At 45.7% G+C, this 19,837-nt stretch overlaps 1 protein-coding gene across 1 annotated transcript in view; it reads left to right on the top strand.

Annotated features, from left to right (window-relative positions):
• MYO1D (myosin ID) overlaps positions 1 to 19,837 on the top strand; it is a 333,146-nt gene that overhangs the window by 226,873 nt on the left and 86,436 nt on the right. The window contains exon 21 of the mRNA XM_075561385.1: positions 7,091 to 7,245. Coding sequence (XP_075417500.1) covers positions 7,091 to 7,245 — 155 coding nt within the window. The remainder of the gene's footprint in view (positions 1 to 7,090; positions 7,246 to 19,837) is intronic.

The following is a 19,837-nucleotide window of genomic DNA, read 5'->3' as shown; positions in this document are numbered from 1 at the left end:
GAGACAGAGCGCAGTCACAGACACATCTTTACCAGTTCAGCTGCCGGCGTAAGTGAATCACTACGGGTGCTTCTGCGAATTGGAGCCGTCCACATCATAGGACGGCTCTGATTGGTTAGATGTGAGTAAACAAACTTTCAAAGCCCTGCAGTGTCAGCAGGGCTTTGAATGAACAGCGGAGAAACGCTTGTCCCATTACCTCAGGGGGACCCCAGCGAGATGTTACACCTCCGGGGGACCCCAGTGAGATGTTACACCTCCAGGGGACCCCAGTGAGATGTTACACCTCGCTGGGGTACCACTGACCTGTGTATAAGTGGAACCCCAGTTTTTCAGCACATTTTTTTGTGCTGAAAAACTCGGCTTATACATGAGTATATACGGTATATCAATTTTGGTTTTCACCCAGTTTATTGAGCCTCAATATTTCAACAAAAGAGTTATATCCTTTTTGCATTCATTGCAGAAATTGACAATATGTTTTCTGACATTTAGTTATGTTATTTTATATGTCTCCATATTGTTTCCTCTCATTTTCTGGTTGCTTTGTTGCTCGAGTTTTATTTGTGTGTTTTTTTAACGATTAGAAAGTTATGTGCTCCTTTTTGTTCTAAACGATGGTTACTGTTGGGTATTTAAATCCATCTTTCTTAATCAGCACAAAGAATACTAATCTGCTCTGTGAGTGACAATAAAATTAATGAGTTTTCCTCCTCTGCTCTTCCCACACCTTCCTACAAAGAAACAATTTTTTAAAAAGAGAATTAAAACCTGAATGTTATTTTCCTATGTAGATGCTTATTTTTTGTGCCTAGTACTTGGCGTTTGGATGGAGTGGGGTGCACGACTGGGGGCGGTGTTCCAATCTCTTCCAGAAAGCCACAATTTTCTCTGACATGCGGTTCTCTCTGGTTTCTCCGATCAGTTTCCTCCTTGGGTAAGGCCAGTCTGTTTCCTGGTCTACTTCCACAAAATTTACAGCCCTAGAAACCCAATGGGGTTTTTTTTCCTTTCTTTAAAAAAATCGTTTTATTGGGGACTCGTACAACTTTTTTTTTTTTCACATGCACGCAAAATTTTATTTTTTTTTAATTTTTTTAACAATTTATTGGGGCTCATACAATTCTTATCACAGTTCATACTAATACATACATCAATTGTATAAAGCACATCTTTTACATACTAATACATACATACATCAATTGTATAAAGCACATACATACAATTGTATAAAGCACATAATTGTATAAAGCACATACATACAATTGTATAAAGCACATACATACATCAATTGTATAAAGCACATCTGTACAGTCTTTGCCCTAATCATTTTTTCTCCTCTTTTCTTTTTTTACATTTTATTAGGGACTCACAACTGTTACCACAATCCATACATATACATACATCAATTGTATAAAGCACATCCATACATTCCCTGCCCCAATCATTCTCAAGGCATTTGCTCTCCACTTAAGCCCCTTGCATCAGGTCCTCTATTTTTTTCCCCTCCCTCCCCTTTCCCCCCTCCCTCATGTGCCCTTGGTAATTTATACATCGTTATTTTGTCATATCTTGCCCTATCCGGAGTTTCCCTTCCCCCCTTCTCTGCTGTCCCTCTCCCAGGGAAGAGGTCACATGTGGATCCTTGTAATCAGTTCCCCCTTTCCAACCCACTCGCCCTCCACTCTCCCAGCATCGTCCCTCACACCCTTGGTCCTGAAGGTATCATCCACCCTGGATTCCCCAATGGGTTTTGTCTTGTGATTTTTTTAGTTTGGTTTTTTGTTCGTGTATTTGTTTTTTTCTTATTTGTCATACTGATCTAGTTTGGTCTTCCTGACTTACACAAGTCTAGAAGAATTGAGGTGTTTAAAATAAGAGATTGTATCTACCCTGCTCAAGGCCACATAACAAACAATCCTATGTAGATTGATCACAGCCTGGAGATCCCGGGGCCTGTGAGGAATAGGGAAGGTATTAGAGAGGACGGCTGTATAAGGTGTTTCACTTTGGTCTATTTTACTTATTTATTCATTAAATAAATCATATTATTGGGAGCTCATACAACTCTTATCACAATCCATACACCCATCTATTGTGTCGAGCACATTTGTACATTTGTTGCCCTCATCATTCTCACTTTGGCTCAGAGACAGGTGTGTTATGGCTTTGTGCTGATGGCTGGTGCTTCTCCCACACTACCTTCCCTCCCCGTGGCAGCATCTAGTGGCTGTAACAATGGCTTCGAACAACTGTGAGGATGGAGCAGGACTAGATGCTGTTTTGTTCTGTTGTACATAAGGTCACAATGGGTCAGAGCCAACTTGTAGGTCCCTAACCACAACCTCCTGCCATGTCTATGGTGCTTTAACATGTTTCACATATTCCTGTTGTATCGTGGTTTAGATAAGATGGTCATCCTCTTGAAGACAGATTTTTGGCAGTTATCTTTTGGTACCCATAACCCATTGCTGTTGAATCCACTCCCACTGGTACACCCTATAGAACAGAGCAGAACTGCCCCAGGAGATTCCCAAGACTGAGGTCCTCTTGTGGAGCGACTGGTGGGGTCACACCAAAGACTTCTCCCTCATCCAACCAGGGTCCTTAGGGGCAAGCATACACATGAAGACTTCCTGCCCACAGCAGCAGAAAGTCGGGGTGGAGCGGGACAGCGAAGAAGAGAAACCACCTGCTGAGGGGGAAGTGCTCACTGCATGCTCAGGTAGCATGCAGGAAGTGTGGCCAGCCTGGTAGGCCCAGTCTTGCCTGCTGACTCTGCCCCCTTGCCTTGACCCCGGCAGCTGATGCCCCTGCCTGTTGCCGGCAGGGTTACTGCTGTCACGGTTCCAGTAGATCCCAATCAAGCTCCCAGTGAAAGGCTACATAAATTCAATTTGGAGCTTCACATATAGACTAATCAAATGGAAGTGAAGCATCATAGACATAAAATGGTTTTTTTCCGATGGAAATACGTTTAATTTAATCATGAAAATCATATGAGTGTGATACATCTGTAGCCTTCTCACCAGCAGCCCCTGCAAGCCCGAGACATGCATACGTCTGTGAACAGCTCTCCGCTCCTGGGCATATTGTCCCTCTTCTCCACAACACGGTAACCCTGGCGTTTACCAAAGTCAACCTAAGAACTTGGCATTAAAATACTTATTTGCACCGCCTGTGTGCATATGGACATGCTGATATTTGGAAAAGCGTGAAAAGATGGAAAGAACCCTGCCCTGGGTCAGGCAGTAGCTCTGTGCTCCAGACCCCGCGTCTGCACATCAACCATCCTGTCTGATGGCAGTCTCTTCATCTGTAAAGCCGGGGCAGGGAACTGCATGGGCTTCCAAGCCCATGGACAGCCAGCGAGTTCTTCAACTGTCCTCTCCTCCTGCTCCAGTGAACTGTAAATCCCCTGAGAATGTGGACTAGATCTCCAGCCTCAGAGGCTGCCAGGCACTGTCCCCAGCGGCCACCCTGCTCATGCCGACTGCCTGCCTGACTGACAGCACCGGTGGTGGCCAGGAGGTGGCACTTTGGCATTTTCTGCCGAGAACAGACCATAGAGTGAGAAGTCCCTCAGACTTCCGCTTTATTGACCAAAGTGGAACATATAGGGTTCAAAACAATCTAATTTACATATTAAAAATCATACCTTTGTTCAGTGAGGGTTCCCTACAAGTCTGTGTGTCCTAGCACATGTGTAGATTTATGCAGCCACCACCACTGTCTGGATAGAATCGTCCCACTGCCCCCCAAAGCTTCTTTGTATCAGATTACCACCCCACCCCTTTCCACAGCCTCTGATCCCTTCTCCTTTCTTTCCTCTTCTTGAAGCTGTCGTGTAAAGGAATCATCCAGTGCATATAGCCTTTTGAGACTGGCCTGATGCCTTTACAATTTCTCCATGAGCTTGCATACTGATCATTTGTATCTTTAGTTCACTCTTCTTTTAAGAGGGAGGCGGGCTAAGTCACATTCCATTGTCTCCGTAGATCATGGTTGGTTTATCTGTTCACTGTAGATGGATATTCAGCTTGTTTCCAGCGTTCGGCCAGTTGTGAATAAATTCTCTCACTGATCCTCTCCAGCAGGCGCCCCGGCGGTCTGGTGGGTGGAATCCTTTACCTAACTCAGGTCACAGATTTATGGCTAAACGTGTTACAACTTTACCTGTATATTTTCACCTCGGCTCTATTTTGAGCGTTGGATGGAACCTGGTTTCTTTTGGGTGTGGATGTCCAAATGCTCCCACACCATTTGTTAAACGGGCCGATCGTCTCTCCAGTGAAGGGTCTTTGCGTCTTTTGTCAAATACCAGCTGGAAATATTTGCGTTGGTCCGTTTCTCATGCCCGCTCTGGCACTGTGATCCGTGTCTTTGTCGCGTTGTCGTCGGGGCAGTGCTGTCAGGGCTTGGCCCGTCACAACAGAAGGCGACGACATGACACTCCTGGTCCTGCACCAGCCGCTCGGTGGTTCTTTTTCAGCCCGTCCTGGCAGCCACTGTGTCAGTCCATCTGTGAGGGGCGTCTTTTGTGCTGCTCCTCGGGTGGACCCAGCATGATGTCCCTTTCCAGAGACTGGTCTCTCCTGCTCAGATGTCCAGGTCTGGATTTCTTTCCCCTTCTAGTGAGTGCTTATTCAGTAATCAGGTAGTGAGAGTCCTCCAGCTTTATTCTTCTTTTCCAAAATGTGGTGACTGTTGTAGATCTTCTGCCTTGTCCATACCTACAAAAAAAAAACAACACCATGCTTTAATTTCACTGGACTATTAAATTGTGGTATATTCACATGGTAAAACATGTTACAGGGATGACAATGAAGTACAGGCCTATACAATGACATAGATAGATTTTAGAAACAATTTTGAAAGAAGCAAGTTGCAGAAGACAACCTACACTGTGTTAAGCTCAAAAACAAAACAGTGTATTGGGGGTACACATAAACAACTACAGAACTAGTCTAGAAACACAGGGCATGAGAGCCACAGAATTCAGGACAGAGGTCCCCTCGGGTGGCGAGGCACGGAGGTGGGGTAAGGGAAGAACACGGGCGAAACACTCTGTGGGTTTGCCGTCAATCTGTTGAGGAGTGGACAGCTTAACAATGTAGACTTTTCTAGTTCATGGACACAATGTTGTACTCCATCTACCGAGTTTGTTTGCATTTCTTCCATCAGCATTTTGATTTTCTTTATTTCATTAAGATTTCATCATTTTCAACAAATCAGTCCTACACTTATTTTGGGACTTCTATCTCGATAATTTTGACTTGGGGTTATTCTTTAGTGGATTTGTTTTTGAATCTCTGTTTCTAGTTGTTCACTGCAGCGGTAAGATGTGTGGTGACTTTGTAGTCTGTAACCGTACTAAGCTCAGTTTGTTCTAGGGGCTGCTTCGTAGATCCTTTGGGGACTCCTCTGTAGACAGCCGTGCAGTCTGAAAAGAGAGGCCTTTCGTTTCTTCCTTCGCACGATGGGGCTTTGGTTTCCCGGCCCTGCATGACGGTGGCATGGGCTTCCCTATGACGTTGGGTGGCAGCAGGGACAGCAGGCGTTCTTGCCTTGCTCCTAATCTCAGGGAAAACTTCCGCCTTGCACCCTTACCACGCGTGATGACCGCTGCGAGGGTGTGGCAGAGTCAGTGACAGCTGCGAGTTTTCCTCTACATCTGGTCAGCTGAGAGATTCTTACCATGAATGGGTGTTGAATCCTGTGAAGTATCTTTTCCTGTACCAATCTTTATGACCATCAGCTTTTTGCTTTTCTCTCTCTCTCATATTTTTCATCCCACTGTCTTGGACTACCTGGATTGCTACTGGAATTCCCAGCCGGCCGTGTATTCCTTAGCCAAACTTCATTGGTCACGTGTAGTATTGTTACATTCGATTTCATGATGTTCGCTTGAACACTTGTATGTCCGTGCTCATAAAGGATACTGGTTTGTCGTTTGGGGGTTCTTGGTCGCTTTGCTTTACTGTCTTTTGTTTTATTTTATTACCTCTTAACCTACCTAAGCCTTCCTTAGAGCGTGGGGTCCATGAGGACAGAACGTTTTGTCAGCTTTGCTCACTTGTGCCCTGAGTTTTCCTCGAGCAACATTTGGCAGAGAGAAAGCACTCGGAATATTTTTTTGAACAGATGAATCAACTTAAAAACCTCTAGGACTCTAATACGGAAAAGCATCAGCGATGTAGGACTGGAATATATTATAGAGTAATGGAGATCATTAAACAATGGGGAAAGGGCACTATAAAAGTGAATCAAATTCTCCCATTCATTCAACAACTATCCACTAAGTGCCTGCTCTGCTCCAGGATCTGGGGCTCTAGAAATCAGCAACATAAACAAAACTCTAGCTCTCGGGGAACTTGCCTTTTGGCAAAGGGTGTAAGGGAGAGATAGACACTGAACAGATTAGTTCCTTGGGTTTGAGGTCTGTGCAGCAGCGAACACAAGGTGAGAAGACAGAGCGATTGACCTTGGATGCTTTAGGGGTGATCTTTTTTAACAGTTTCAGGCCATGCTGCATGTGATGGGAAATATCTATCACGTCCTAATAGCCTCTGTTTGGCAGCAGGGGGTTAGGGGGTGGCTCTGATACAGATGAAAGACACAGCAGGTCTGTGGTACAGGGGAAGGAGACTGTTGGAGGGCTTAACCAATAGACCCAGAAAGCCAAGATAGCCCACTCTCCAAGTTATGCTTATCTTCTTAGAGTGACAGCCCTGTTTAAACACTCACCGTGTGTGATGACAACGTATGTACAAATGTGCTGGACACAATGGATGGATAGATGGATTGTGATAAGAGCCCCCAATAAAATGATTAAAAAACAGACAAAACTCAACGCGTGAACTGTGGCCCCTCTGTCCAGAAGAATGTCCAGCCACACATAAGACCTATCTTGCATACAATTTCTGGTAATTCCTGAATTCCACAAAGCCCACCTGTGAATCCCAGCCTTTTGTCCAAGAAACTTGACGAAGATGCCAGTTATTTGGGTTACTGCCATTACAAAATGTGCTTTAAAGTTCATTCTTTCGAAAACCATCCTAACAGCCCCCCGTGGTTTTTGGCTCTACAGTTGACTGGGCTGAGTGTGTCCAATGGGAAAGACCAGCTGGTAGTGTTCCATACAAAGGACAACAAAGACCTCATTGTCTGCCTCTTCAGCAAGCAGCCAACCCACGAGAGTCGAATTGGAGAGCTGGTTGGCGTCCTGGTGAATCATTTCAAGAGGTAAGATTTGATTTGTCCAACTCACAGAACGTGTTTGTTTTGTGTCCATCTTAATGTACTGAATCATTTTCTCCATCAGCAACCTCTGGAGGTACAATTCACATCTAGACTTGATTTCCAGATGAGAAATGCTCCTCTGCTTTTTTAAGCTTCCTGCTGAACCAACCATGTGGCAGTCCGCTAGTGGACATCTCTTCACTGTTGATCCAGAGCTGATGAAGTCCAGGAGATAGAGAAACTGCATTCTTATTGTCATGACTTTTCCATCTACACACACACACAACAACAACGCTGTGTCGAGGCGGTTTTGACTGATGGTGACTTCCTGTGTAACTTCGTAGAGCTGTTGCTCCCCAGGGTTTTCCTGGCTGCAGTCTTGACCAAAGTAGAGTGCCAAGTCTTCCTCTGTGGGGCCGTTGGGTGGGTTTGAACCGCTAACCTTTAGTAATCAGGGCAAACCATTTGTGTCACTGTTAATATATAGGATGACTATGAAATCAGAGAGCAAAGTTGATATCACAGATAGATCCATGAAACCTCGAGGTGTGGAATGAGTTGCTGAGAGAGGTAATAACGTGCACAGAATGACGACCGTGGCATTTTCTGAGCACTTCATGGTAAGCTTAACGGACACCTGGATGTGGCCGCAGTGAAGACTGAGGTGGGAAATCGACATGGGGAGCAGGTCCCGGGCTGGCAAGGAGGACCCTGAGTGCATCGTTAGAAGTAGGGGCATGTTTTGTCCACTTCTTTTTCGGAGATGTGTGCGAGGTGGAGTTGTTCTTCTCCGAGGTGGGCGTGAGGATATTAGGGGAAGGTGTTCTTCCTCTTTGCATACTGTCTCTGCTTCCCCACCACGTGGATACTTGGGAGGGAGCACTCACCAGACTCAGTGACTAAGAAATGAGACAAGCGTCCGACTCCTTTTCTTCCTAAATGACCTTGCCCTTGTTGCCAGAAGTAACCGGGTATTCCGTATTTGAACTTCCTTTTTTAAAACCGTCAGCGTGACTCCGTTTCTGTGAACAAAGCCATATTGAGAACCAAATGTCCACATTGTATAACTCTACAGTGTTCAGTTGTTTTTTTATTGCGGTAACGTGTGTGTGTGTGTGTGTGTGTGTGTGTGTGTGTGTGTGTGTGTGTGACGATTTGTAAGCATACGATTCAGGGGCAGTCATCACGGTCACCATGAAGTGCGACCGTCATCATCATCAAGTCTTTACTGAAACTCAGTGTCCATTGGAAGCACTAACTCCACATTCTATTTGCCCCTCTGCCCAGCCCCTGGTAACTCACACCAATAACAGCCCGTCTCGCTGCATATTTCATATCAATAGACTCATACCATCTGCCCCTTGGTATCTGGTTTAGTTCACTTAGCATGATGTTTTCAAGATGCATCCATATCATGGCATGTGTCAGAAACTCCCCCGTTGTTTATGGCTAAGTAACATTCCTTTGTATTGTGTGTACTGCATTTTATTTATCTGTTCTTCTGAACACTCTCTTGGAAGTATCTAAATGAGTTCTTGTTTCCAAGTCTTTTGAGCATATACCTAGGAGAAGTGCTAGAGCATATGGTAATTTTGTATTTAACTTTTTGAGACTCCACCAAATAATTACGTCCATTTTTGTTGATTGTAGTATAGTTTTGGAGATGGTCTGAATAGATCACTTATGTTATTTGAACCTGGTATTCTAGTTAAAATGGATCTTTAAATGTTTCATACACTTGAATGATTTAAAATACTATCGGAAAATAGTGCTCACTGGTCATCGGGTAAAGGAAAAATAAGAACATAACTAAAGACCAAAAAGTAATAATAAAATATGAAACCCGGTTGCCTTAGAGTTGATCCTAGGGCCCCTATAGGATGTAGTGGAATTGCCCCCACGGGGTTTCCTAGACTGCAGTCTTTACAGAATCAGACGGCCACATCTCTCTCCCATGGAGTGGTCAGTGGGTTTGAACCATCCACCTTTGTGTTTGCAGCTGAGCGCCTTAACCACTGTATCACCAACCCTTCTTAATAAGCAAAGAGTTCTTTGAAAAATGTCTTTTCGCCTGCCAAGTCATAAAGTTGAGAGAAATATTAAAGAGTTTTAAAAAAAGAAGGAATGTTCTAGAAACTTCTCTACAGTAAAGGCCTATAACACAAGTAAGCAAGCATATTTCCCTCCTATTTAATCCTAGAAAAATATGGGCATTTAAAGGCATTTTAATGTGGTTTCTGTTTTTATTTAGAGGGGACCTGGTGGTTCTGGCAGGTGATCGTCGGCCTGTGAACTGCAAGGCCCGTGGTTCATGCCCACCAGATGCTGTGCAGGAGAAAGATGAGGTTACCTGCTCTGCTGAAGATGCACAGCCTCAGAGGCCATATGCAGGGTTTCTGTGTGTGACAGTCTGCTTGATGGGTTTGGTGTTTCATATTTTATCTTCCACTCAGATGCCTGTGCCAGTGAAGGTGAGGGTTATGCTTGGGAAAACATTTATCTCAATACGAGTCTTTGTTGAGCAAATTCCAACCCAGTTAAATGCGTTCTACAAATGGTAGGGATATGTAAATCTGGTTCTAGACCTTATCAATTTCCTTCTTTTCCTAGCATTTGCATTCCAGCATCCTTTTCTTGTTGTGTGCTTCCTCCCTTTTTACACGTAAGAATTTTCTAGTGCTTTAAAATCTTACATATCAATACAGTTCCAGTTCTGTAGGATGGGGTATGTTTTCTCGCAAGAAGAGAGAAGACTGGAAAAATGCTGGATTTTTAAAGCTTATTCTTACAGATTTAGAGGTCAAGTAAAAATGAGAGGTAAAACTCCTCTTTGCCCAAGAAGATTCAGGTTTAAAATGTTGTCTTACAGTGTAGTCATCAACTTCTCTCTCTTTTTTTTTTAATCTCCGGTTTTTATTACTAGAAAAGCATATCCACATGAAAATCATTATTACATATTTGAGATCAGATGATAAAAATACATTGATTCTCAACTCTGGGTATGCAGTAGAATCACCTGGGAGGAAAACCAAACCCATTGCCACTATGTCCATTCTGGCCCAAGCAACCCCGTAGCACAGAGTAGAACTGTCCTGTAGGGAGTCATCAACTTCTTAAGGAAAGGTTAATTTGATTTTCAAGCTATTTTTTTGTTTTTGCTCCCAAGTATCATATTATTGGTGTGACTTTAAAATTCACATTGTGTCATACAAGCATAAAGGTGTGACATATGTAAGTAATCTTATTCGTTTCTGGGCTAATTATGAAAATCCAAATGCAAGAGGGATTTAACCCTAGACCAATTCTTTATCTTCCAAATTTTTCTCGAGTATATTCTAAGAAGTTCTCTACTTACAAGTTCAGGGGGAAAAGTTTAAAATAATACAACATTAATAGACTAAATGTGACAGAATTCATAGTCCTAAAAGGTTGTAAAGAAAGGGGACTGGGATTTCAAATTCATGAGAAAATTAGAGCCAAGTTAGACTGACACAAGGCTAACATTCACAACAAATAAGGATATTATTTTAGAGTAGAAGTTCTTTTTTGTGTGTTATTTTATTTGGAGCTACAACTATTACAACAATCTATATATCAGTTGTATCAAGCATCTTTGTATTTATGTTGCCAGTTGCCATCATTCTTTTCTAGACACTTGCTTTCTATTGAGCCCTTGGTATCAGCTCCTGTTTTTTCCCCCTCCTCCTCCCACCCTCGAGAAACTTGGATTTTTTTAATACATAGTAAAATGTCCAGAAATTAGATCCAAATCGGTTCTGACTCTTGGCATCCCTATGTCCTGCGCCCTCCTTGCAGTTGCTAGTATGGTTGGGCTCATTGCGGTAGCCCCCATGTCACTCCACGGGCGAGGGTCTTCCTCGTTTATGCTGCCCATCTACTTTACCACGCAGGACGCCCTTTCCAGGCACTCATCTCTTCTGAGAACATGTCCAAAGAATGTGAGGCAAAGTCTCACCATCCTTGCCTCTAAGAAGCCTTCTGGCTGTACTTCTCCAAAACAGATTTGTTTGCTCTTCTGGCAGTCCTTGCTACTTTCAAAATTCTTTACCAGCACCATAATCCCAATCCCTCGATTCTTCTTCAGTCTTCCTTATTCAGTGCCCAACTTTCACATGCAAATGAGGCAACTGAAAATACCATGGCTTGGGTCAGGCTCTCCTTAGCCCTCAAAGTAACATCCTTTTTGCTTTGCACTACTTTAAAGAAGTCCGAGTAGCAGGTGTACCCAATGCATTGCATCCTTTGATATCTTGACTGCTGCTTCCACAGCCCTGATCATACAGCCAAGCAAGACAAAACCCTTGACAACTTGAGCCTCTTCTCCGTGTCTCATGCTGTGACCTGTTGGTCCCTTTGTGAGGAGGCTGGTTTTCTCTGCATGGAGTTGTCATCCACACTGAAAAGGTTGCATTCCTGGATCTTTACCAGCAAGGACTTCACGTCCTCGTCCCTTTCAGTAAGCAGGGTTATGTCATCTGAGTGTTCTAAGATCATTGTATCGCATGGCCAGTGGGGGTGTGTGTGCCCAGTGGTTAGCTGTGATGCTGCTTATTTCTCTGTGCATCTCCCTCCTCTATGAAGGATAGGCTCCGTGAGGGCAAAGAGTGTGCCAGACACTTCGTACCCCTGTTTGTGAAAGGGCTAGCAGCAAAGAGAAAATAGCATCGGCGTTCCTGATACACAGACAGACAGACATCCGCGGGGGTTACACGGCTGCTCGTAGGTAGGTCTCAGCCTCGTCTTCGCCGTGCAGTGCCTGTCCGTGTGGAACTGCTACAGTCAGCCCATGATAAACATGCGTACGGGGAGTTCATTATTTCACCTGTCTACTTTTTGGTGTATTTGAAATACCACATGCTTATTTTATTGATTTTTTAAATCATTTTATTAGGGGCTTTTACAGCTTTTATCACAATCCATCCATCCATCCATTGTATCTAGCACATTTGTACATATGTTGCCATCATCATTTTCAAAACATTTTCTCTCTACGTGGACCCTTCATACCAGCTCCTCATTTCCCCCTACATAATGATTTTAAAATAATTACTAAAAACACCCTAGCACATTGCTCTTTCTACTCTTACCCATTTCTCCTCGTTACAGTCTTCTCCCACAGCTGAAGCCAAGCATTCCCTGGCATCAGCTTCCATCCAGATCCTGAAACTTAATCCCACTAAGCATCCATCAGCCTTTTTCTGACTTCCTGCAGACTCGACTCAACCTGGACCCATTACTTATTTCTCAGGTGCCAGCCACACATTTAATGTTTCCTTAAACAATAAGGCAGATGTCACCATCGACTCCTGGGATAGCCATATTGGGGGAGGCCGAGCTGTTTTTCCCGGAGCAGAGACTGCCCAAAGGAGGTGGGGAGGGGTGTCCCAGATCAAGTCAGACCATATGCTTCCGAAGCTGACCAGTGCTTCTCGAAGCCCTCGGGGCGCCTTCGTTCATTTTAAGTGCTGCAACCCACGGCCAGGCAAGCTTCCCCCAAATATGTTGTTATGTAGGGGAGGGAGCGAAGTCCTGGTACAGAGTAGTGTTTGTAACCCACAATCAATTGTGTAGGAATGCTTCAAGGAGATGTATATGCCCACACTCACACATAGGATTGTACTTAGGCACTTGTGTGATCAAATACATAGGAATGGGGTAGCAGTGCTTGTCTCTGGGGTACCTACATGAGAGAGGTAAGAGGAAGATGTATTTTTTTTTTTGCAACACACAAGTGTGTTGTCTTAAAATGTTTACCTTCAACAAATAAATGGTTGCTAGTTTTAAAGTATGTTGAGGTGGCTCCAAATTCATGTTTATTTCCTTTCCTTTTTAGAAGAGTAGAACAGAGCTTTTGAAGCGAGTAATCTATCTCATGGCATTTGAACGTCGTGCTATATTCCCAAGTAAAACCTCTTAGAAGATTACTCCTCTCTGTGGTGGCCTCTGCGTCCCATGAACCTGGAGTGAAGTATGTTTTCCTGCGCTTACAGGGCCATTTGCTTTCCAGAGGTTCCAAAAATGTGCCTCTTGGTCTGTATCTCCCTCTTGGCAGGGACTACCTGCTGGTAGTGAGACCTTCCACCTGCTGTGAACAGGTGGTCTCCCCGTTAGCTATCCAAACCACGACGTCATACAAACCCTGCAGCAGTAAGCTGCCAAAGGACCCATCTGCCCTAAGCAGCTGTCCAGGCATTTGCCTCTCTGTGTGCTGGAAACCTCAGCACTAGAATCCCAATCGCAGGAATAGAAACTTCTTGGTTTTCCTTGTTCTATTTCTGTGGCTGAAAACCCAGAGTCAGTACCATCTGTTTCTTGCTTTTCATTAGCAGTAGCTTTAATATCTGCTTAATTGGAGGAGCTCTATTACGGAATTTAACTGAGCGTTTGACCTGCTTCTCTGCTATAGCTTGCTTAATTCCTCTTTAGCTCACACTTACAACCACAGGTAGACTCAGGCCACTGGTGGCAGCTACCCAGCATCCTTGCAGCCTGGGCATCCACATGAGGGAGCCGGGGAGAGGAAGCCTCGCGGCTGGAGGCGATGGAGACAGAGGTCTCCCAAAGGCCTCTGCTCCTAGCACTTCCCTGTCCAGCCCGACTGCTGCTTTACCCGCAGTGTCTCCCCACTCCTCTGCTTCACGGGCCTGGTCTGTACAACTTCTCAAACTGCAAGTAAGTGGAGTCGTTTATGCTCCAACAAAATTCAAATAAAGATAGCCTGAAATAAAAGAAGAATCACCCATTTAGCCGGGCCACCACGTGCCACACACGGTGCATGTGTCCAAACGCAGCGGCCTGTAGCACACTCCGTTTAGGTCCTGATGTAAACTGGGGTTCCGTCAACAGTCATGCGCCGAAATGGGTTCGTTGAGGTACCAGATGCATCACAGGAATGCAAGATGTGAGGAGGAACCACAAACAGGAGCGGGGGCTGTGGGAGCACTGTGCTTGGGTCAGAATTTTTCACAAAACTGCTCTGAAAAGAAAATCCATTAACAATTATGGTCCGGCTCCTTAGTGAAGTATCTGGGTCATTTGAAAATTGTCATCGTCGAAGACTCCGGCTTACCGGAGCAAATGTGAGTCGTAGCCTCGGCCTCCCTCCTCTGCGGAGAGGCGCAGACAGCAACACCGTCTTGCTGTAGAGCTGGAAGCTAGCAGTCGGCCGGCCGCTGAGAGGGAGCTCCTCAAAGACACCCTGCTGAACATCCGTATGAGTCGTCCTGCCCCGCACCCTGTCACCCGTCTCATTTCTCCTTGCCTCCCGACGTACCACATGTTTATGATTTTACCCCGTGTTGCAGGCCTGCTTTGTTTTTCAGTCTAGGATGTAGTTTCCACGGCAGCAAGCATTTATTCCTGTTGCCCGGTGCAGTTTCCCTAGTGTTCTGGACAGGGCTGGGCACAGGGCAGGCTCCCAGTAAATAACTGGAATCCTGTGGCTGGCCGTCAGGCTGTCTGGGAAGAAGGCAGGAGAGAGCTCCTGGCCCTTCCTCTATCCTCTATCTAGGAGCCGGTAACTCCGCGCTCCCGGGGTGTGGAGGACAGGAAGAGGCCTTCCCTGTCTGAATGCCTCTTTTCTTACGCTGATGCCAGGATTACCACTCCGAGGAGCCACATGCGCTTCAAGATATATTTTAAGGTATGAAATCAGCTGCCAAAAAGAGCTGCAGGCTGGGAGAGCATGGGGATGCTTTATGCTCAGGCCGCAGCATTTCATTCACGCGCCTTTAACAAACAAGAAACGAGAACTAATTTCAGCCTCTCCTTGTCCGTAAATTGACAAGTGAGCAGGATGTGGGGATCCGTGCTAAGATCAGCAGTTCATCATGGGTACAAAGTCTTTCAAACCACCACCAGGCTCTACACAAGCCAGCTCTCTAGCTTCAAAGTAGAGAAATGGATTCTGACGACAGACATGTGGAGTAGAAGGCCTGCGTACATAATATATATTGTTACTTTAGATACATCTAGGTGTGGTCGACAGTTTATGTACATATTTGTGATGCTGCTTCTACATATGTGTGTATGTAACAGTGTATGTCTCTAGTGCGTGTGTGTGTGTGCATGCGTGCACATTAGGTCTATGTAATAAGGCACAGACTAGACACAGTTACAAAAACTCCTTAGACACTGGGACCGAGCCACTGGTCCTGAAGACGAAGGATCAGTCTCAGGGGGCACATAGGTCAGTTGGAAAAACACCGTCCATAAAGATAATGTTCTCTCTTCGAGTCTGGTGAGTAACGTCTAGGGTCTTCAAAGCTTGTGAGCAGCCATTGAAGGGCAGCTGGGGGGTCTCTTCCTGCCTGGAGCAAAGGAGAGTGAAGCCAAACCAAAACTCAGGGAAGCAATGAGTCGGAATCATGGACAGGATATAAAACAATACCATCCACTGAAAGGGCAACATTTGCCCCAAACCAAAGGGACAGAAAACAGGATGAATGGGAACTGGGAACCCGGGGAGGAAAGGGGAGAGCGCCCACACATTGTGGGGCTTGAAGCCAATGCTATGGGATGGTCGGTGTGTGGACTGTTGACTGGAAAGCTACGCTGCTGTGCAAACGTTCGCCTAAAGCACAATGAAATGTTGGTGAAAGAAGGGGAAGGAACCCAGAAGAATCCACGTGCCCTGTGACTGTGAGAACTCACCATGACTGACCAGCTGACCAGCCGCCTCCATCCTGATGGGGCAAAGAGGGAAAGGCTGAGCAGCATGCAGATACGCACAAGAGACGCGTATCCCCGAAAAAGATTTCTAACAAGAAAATTACGTTCGGGAAACTCTCTGTTTCTCTGAATGAAGCTTCAGAAAGCATTGAGTTTGCACATAGCAGAGCAGAGATGATAAATTGAGATGAAGAGGGCGCTGGCTGAGAAACAAAACCAAAGCCAAAGGAGTTGCCGTTGAGTCTGTCGGACTCATGGTGAGTCAGAAGGTGTGCCCGAGGAGAGCTGAACTCTACAGGGCTTCCAGTGGTAGGTTTCAGAAGTCCCTACCTGGCCTTGCTCCATGGTGCCGCTGGGCGGATGTGAACTGCTGAACTTTGGGTAACCAAGTACATAACAATTTGTGCTCCCCAGGCAGCCTGAGAAGCAAACACATTCAGTTACTTGAATGATGGACAAAGTGTCTCATGAACTATAGTCAACACTCAAATCTCAACCTGGCGTGGTGGTGAGTATTCCAGAAAGCGGATCCACTGATGTGAAAGAAGAGCCTGAGAAGGTCTCTCGGTGCAATATGAAAGAGGACAGCGACAAACAAGTTGACAGATCGAGGACAAGAACACAACGTTCAAATAATCCACAGTTCTCAATCACTGCTGCTGCCCGCTGCTGTCCGGGGATTTCCGCGAGTCGTCGTGAGCCGGTGCACAACAGAAAGACACGCTGCCGATCCTGCACCGCCCTCCCAGTGGGTAATTTGAGCCCACTGCTGGTGTGTGCGAAACAAAAACAAGGGGACTGCACTGAGCAAAGGCAATGCTGTATTTGTGCAATTTTAACAGACATTTTTCCTAGGTCATTGTCTCTGAGATGGGGAGGTGCGTTATAATGGATGAGTCTGAGGGCTATGGTGGCCAGCATTTTCTCTTTCTTAGCAATGCATAAAAATAATGGCACGTTGGATTCAAAACTGTAAAATGTTACTGGAAGAATCCCTTCCTGTGCCAAAAGTCTCTTGTCTGAAGGCCTTTCTCCCCTGCTAATTTCAAGGATTGGCAACAAGAAAAATTGTGTGTGTGTGTGTGTGTGTGTGTGTGTGTGTGTAGATCCCCTAAGAAAAGAGCAAAGCCGACGTTGCCTCAGCCGACTGTTGGGTAGGACTGATGCCAGAATCCAGGGGTGTGGTGTCTTTCGAGGAGAAAGGTTGTGTGGCCCACACTGTCCTTGTGTTTCGCAAACACACCTGTGGAGGGGTGCTGCTGGAAGTTTTTGGACTAGAAGCACGGTGATCAGGGGATCAGATGCCACCATCTCAGTCTCCCCTCCTCTCCACTTCTCTTGGGTGCCAGCTTCCCTCCCCTACAGCCCCTCCTTCCAATGGCTAGACATGTCTGCCAGTAACTCCCAGGATCTCCGCTTTCAGCTTTGCCCCTCACGTGCCATTAAGGGTCATATTCTCCAGGCTGTTATCCAGAAATCCCAGGAAAGTATGCTCACGGACCCCAGGATGATGACCAGGCTGGTGGAAGATGTCTACCTCATAGATACCTTTCTCCCACAGAGCAGCTGTTGGGTTTGTAATGCTGACCTTGTGGTTAGCAGTTTAATTCAGAGCCCACAACTAATCAGTGGTTTGTAAGAATTACCCTCAGAAGATTACAGTTTGACAAGCCAGTCACGGTGCAGTGTAGCAACAATGAAACATACAACTTTCCTCTAGTTCCTAAATGCTCCCTCCCCCCACTATCATGACCCAAATTCTACCTTACAAATCCGGCTAGACCAGAGGATGTACACTGGTACAGATAGGAACTGGAAACACAGGGAATCCAGGACAGCTGATCCCCTCAGGACCAGTGCTGAGAGTGGCTATGGGGTGGCATGGAGAGGGGGAACCGATTACAAGGATCTACATATAACTCCCTCCCTGGGGAACGGACAACAGAAAAGTAGGTAAACGGAGACATCAGATAGTGTAAGACATGACAAAATAATAATAATTTCTAAATTATCACGGGTTCATGAGGGAGGGGGGAATGAGCTGATACCAAGGGCTCAAATAGAAAGCAAATATTTTGAGAATGATGATGACAACAAATATACATATGTGCTTGACACATGGATGGATATATGAATTGTGATAAGAATTGTACAAGTCCCCAATAAAATGATTAAATTAAAAAATAATAATAAGATTGCAGTCAGGGCTTACCTGGCCATTTCCAGGTAGGAAACCCTCAAGAGCAGAGTTGTACCTTATGAACTTAGCCTATTTACATATACCCCCTCATCAGCTAGGCACAGAGAGCAGCCAGGACCCACATCAATCAGCTTTAAAGTAGAGATGCCATCCCCTCTGAGTAGCCAACTGACTTTCTATTCTCTCGCGGTGTGGTGGGCCGTCTGCATGGAGAAGAGGCTTGCCCTCAGACAGAGTTCCCTTAGAGCAGCGGTTCTCAACCTGTGGGTCAAGACCCCTTTGGGGATCGAACCACCCTTTCTCAGGGGTTGCCCGATTCATAACACTGGCAAAATGACAGTGATAAAGTAGCAATGAAAATAATGTTATGGCTGGGGGTCACCACCTCATGAGGAACTGTATGAAAGGGTGGCGGCCTGAGGCAGGTTGAGAACCACTGCCTTAGAGAACATGCAGGGGCGTGTAGTCATCCTCAGCTTGCCCTACTCCTGTGGTGTAGATTCGCCGGGGATTTTTGTGCAGATCAAAGATGCTTATTTTTATCACTGCCTTTCCTATTGAAAGAGTAAACCCAAAGGCCAGGCTGGAAAACGGAGCCTCTTTTCTCCCTCTCTGCAGGCAGATATTGTACATGTGGCTAGCTGAAAGGCCCAGTAGCTCTTCAAATGGAGAGGTGGTCATAAGTTCACCCAATGATGAGCCATGCCTCGTTTATGGATCCCTGAATTGTGTTCTTTTTTCCTAAATTGACTTCAGGTATAATTCTAGCTTCATCGTTGGGACTTTGTTTTTGTTTTTTTTAAGCTTTCTCAATGTGTTTCTTTCCGATCTTATCAGCTGTGTAGGAGCCTGGATGTTATGTGCACATAATGCATGTGTGTTTAACAAACAAACCTGTGAAACGGCGCTACTGAGATGTCTTGGAAGAGAAACACCACGCTCAACGAGCAATGAGCTTTCTAGAGCAAGCATCACCATTCGCTCTGCGTGCCACCGGGCAGCACGCCTTCGCGGAGCGCCGCTGCAAACCAGGCCCTGTGGGTGGAGGGCCACCAGGTGGGCCATGTGGGGCTCTGCCTCGAACTGTCTTAGTCGAGTGGGGAAGGTGATGTGTACTCCGTGCTGCCTGCTCGATGCTGTCACCGGGCTGTGAGCACCGTACTGTGGAAGCGCGGGAGGTGAGCTGGCCACCTTTACCTAAGAGAGACAGGAAGCCCCTGTAGGCACGAGTGGTCTTTGCGCTGGGCGTCTCAAAGGATGAGCCGCTGCCTACAAGGTGCAGATGGTAAGATTTCTCCCAGAGAAGGGAGCAGCCTATGTAAAAGCTTAGTGCAGAAGGAGCTGGGCCCCTTTATGGAATTCTACGACCGTAGGCATCATGTGAGGAAAAGGTGCAGCCTTTTGAGCAAAACAACCAGGTATTAAGAGGCAAGAGCAAGTTCAGCGAGGAAAGAGTAGACAACTGGCCTCCCTTCCTGAGAGGGAAGTCGGAGACATGTTGGTCTGATTCCTCATCTACCCAAAGAAACCTCTCGACTGGAGCGGGGAATTGAAGTCTCCTTGCCTAGATCCTGGAGAAGGAAGCAAAGGTTTTTCTAGTTTAGCACACAGCAACAGAGATCCGAAATTAGAGTTATTGTTGGATACTTCTCAAAAATGTTTTGTTGGTGTACATTTCCAGCAAATATTCTAAAATTCTTATAA

This window comes from Tenrec ecaudatus, chromosome 10 (assembly GCF_050624435.1).
Source record: "Tenrec ecaudatus isolate mTenEca1 chromosome 10, mTenEca1.hap1, whole genome shotgun sequence".
Lineage (NCBI taxonomy): Eukaryota > Metazoa > Chordata > Mammalia > Afrosoricida > Tenrecidae > Tenrec > Tenrec ecaudatus.
Note: the sequence above shows the minus strand (reverse complement) of the source record. Positions and strands in the feature narration are given on the sequence as shown.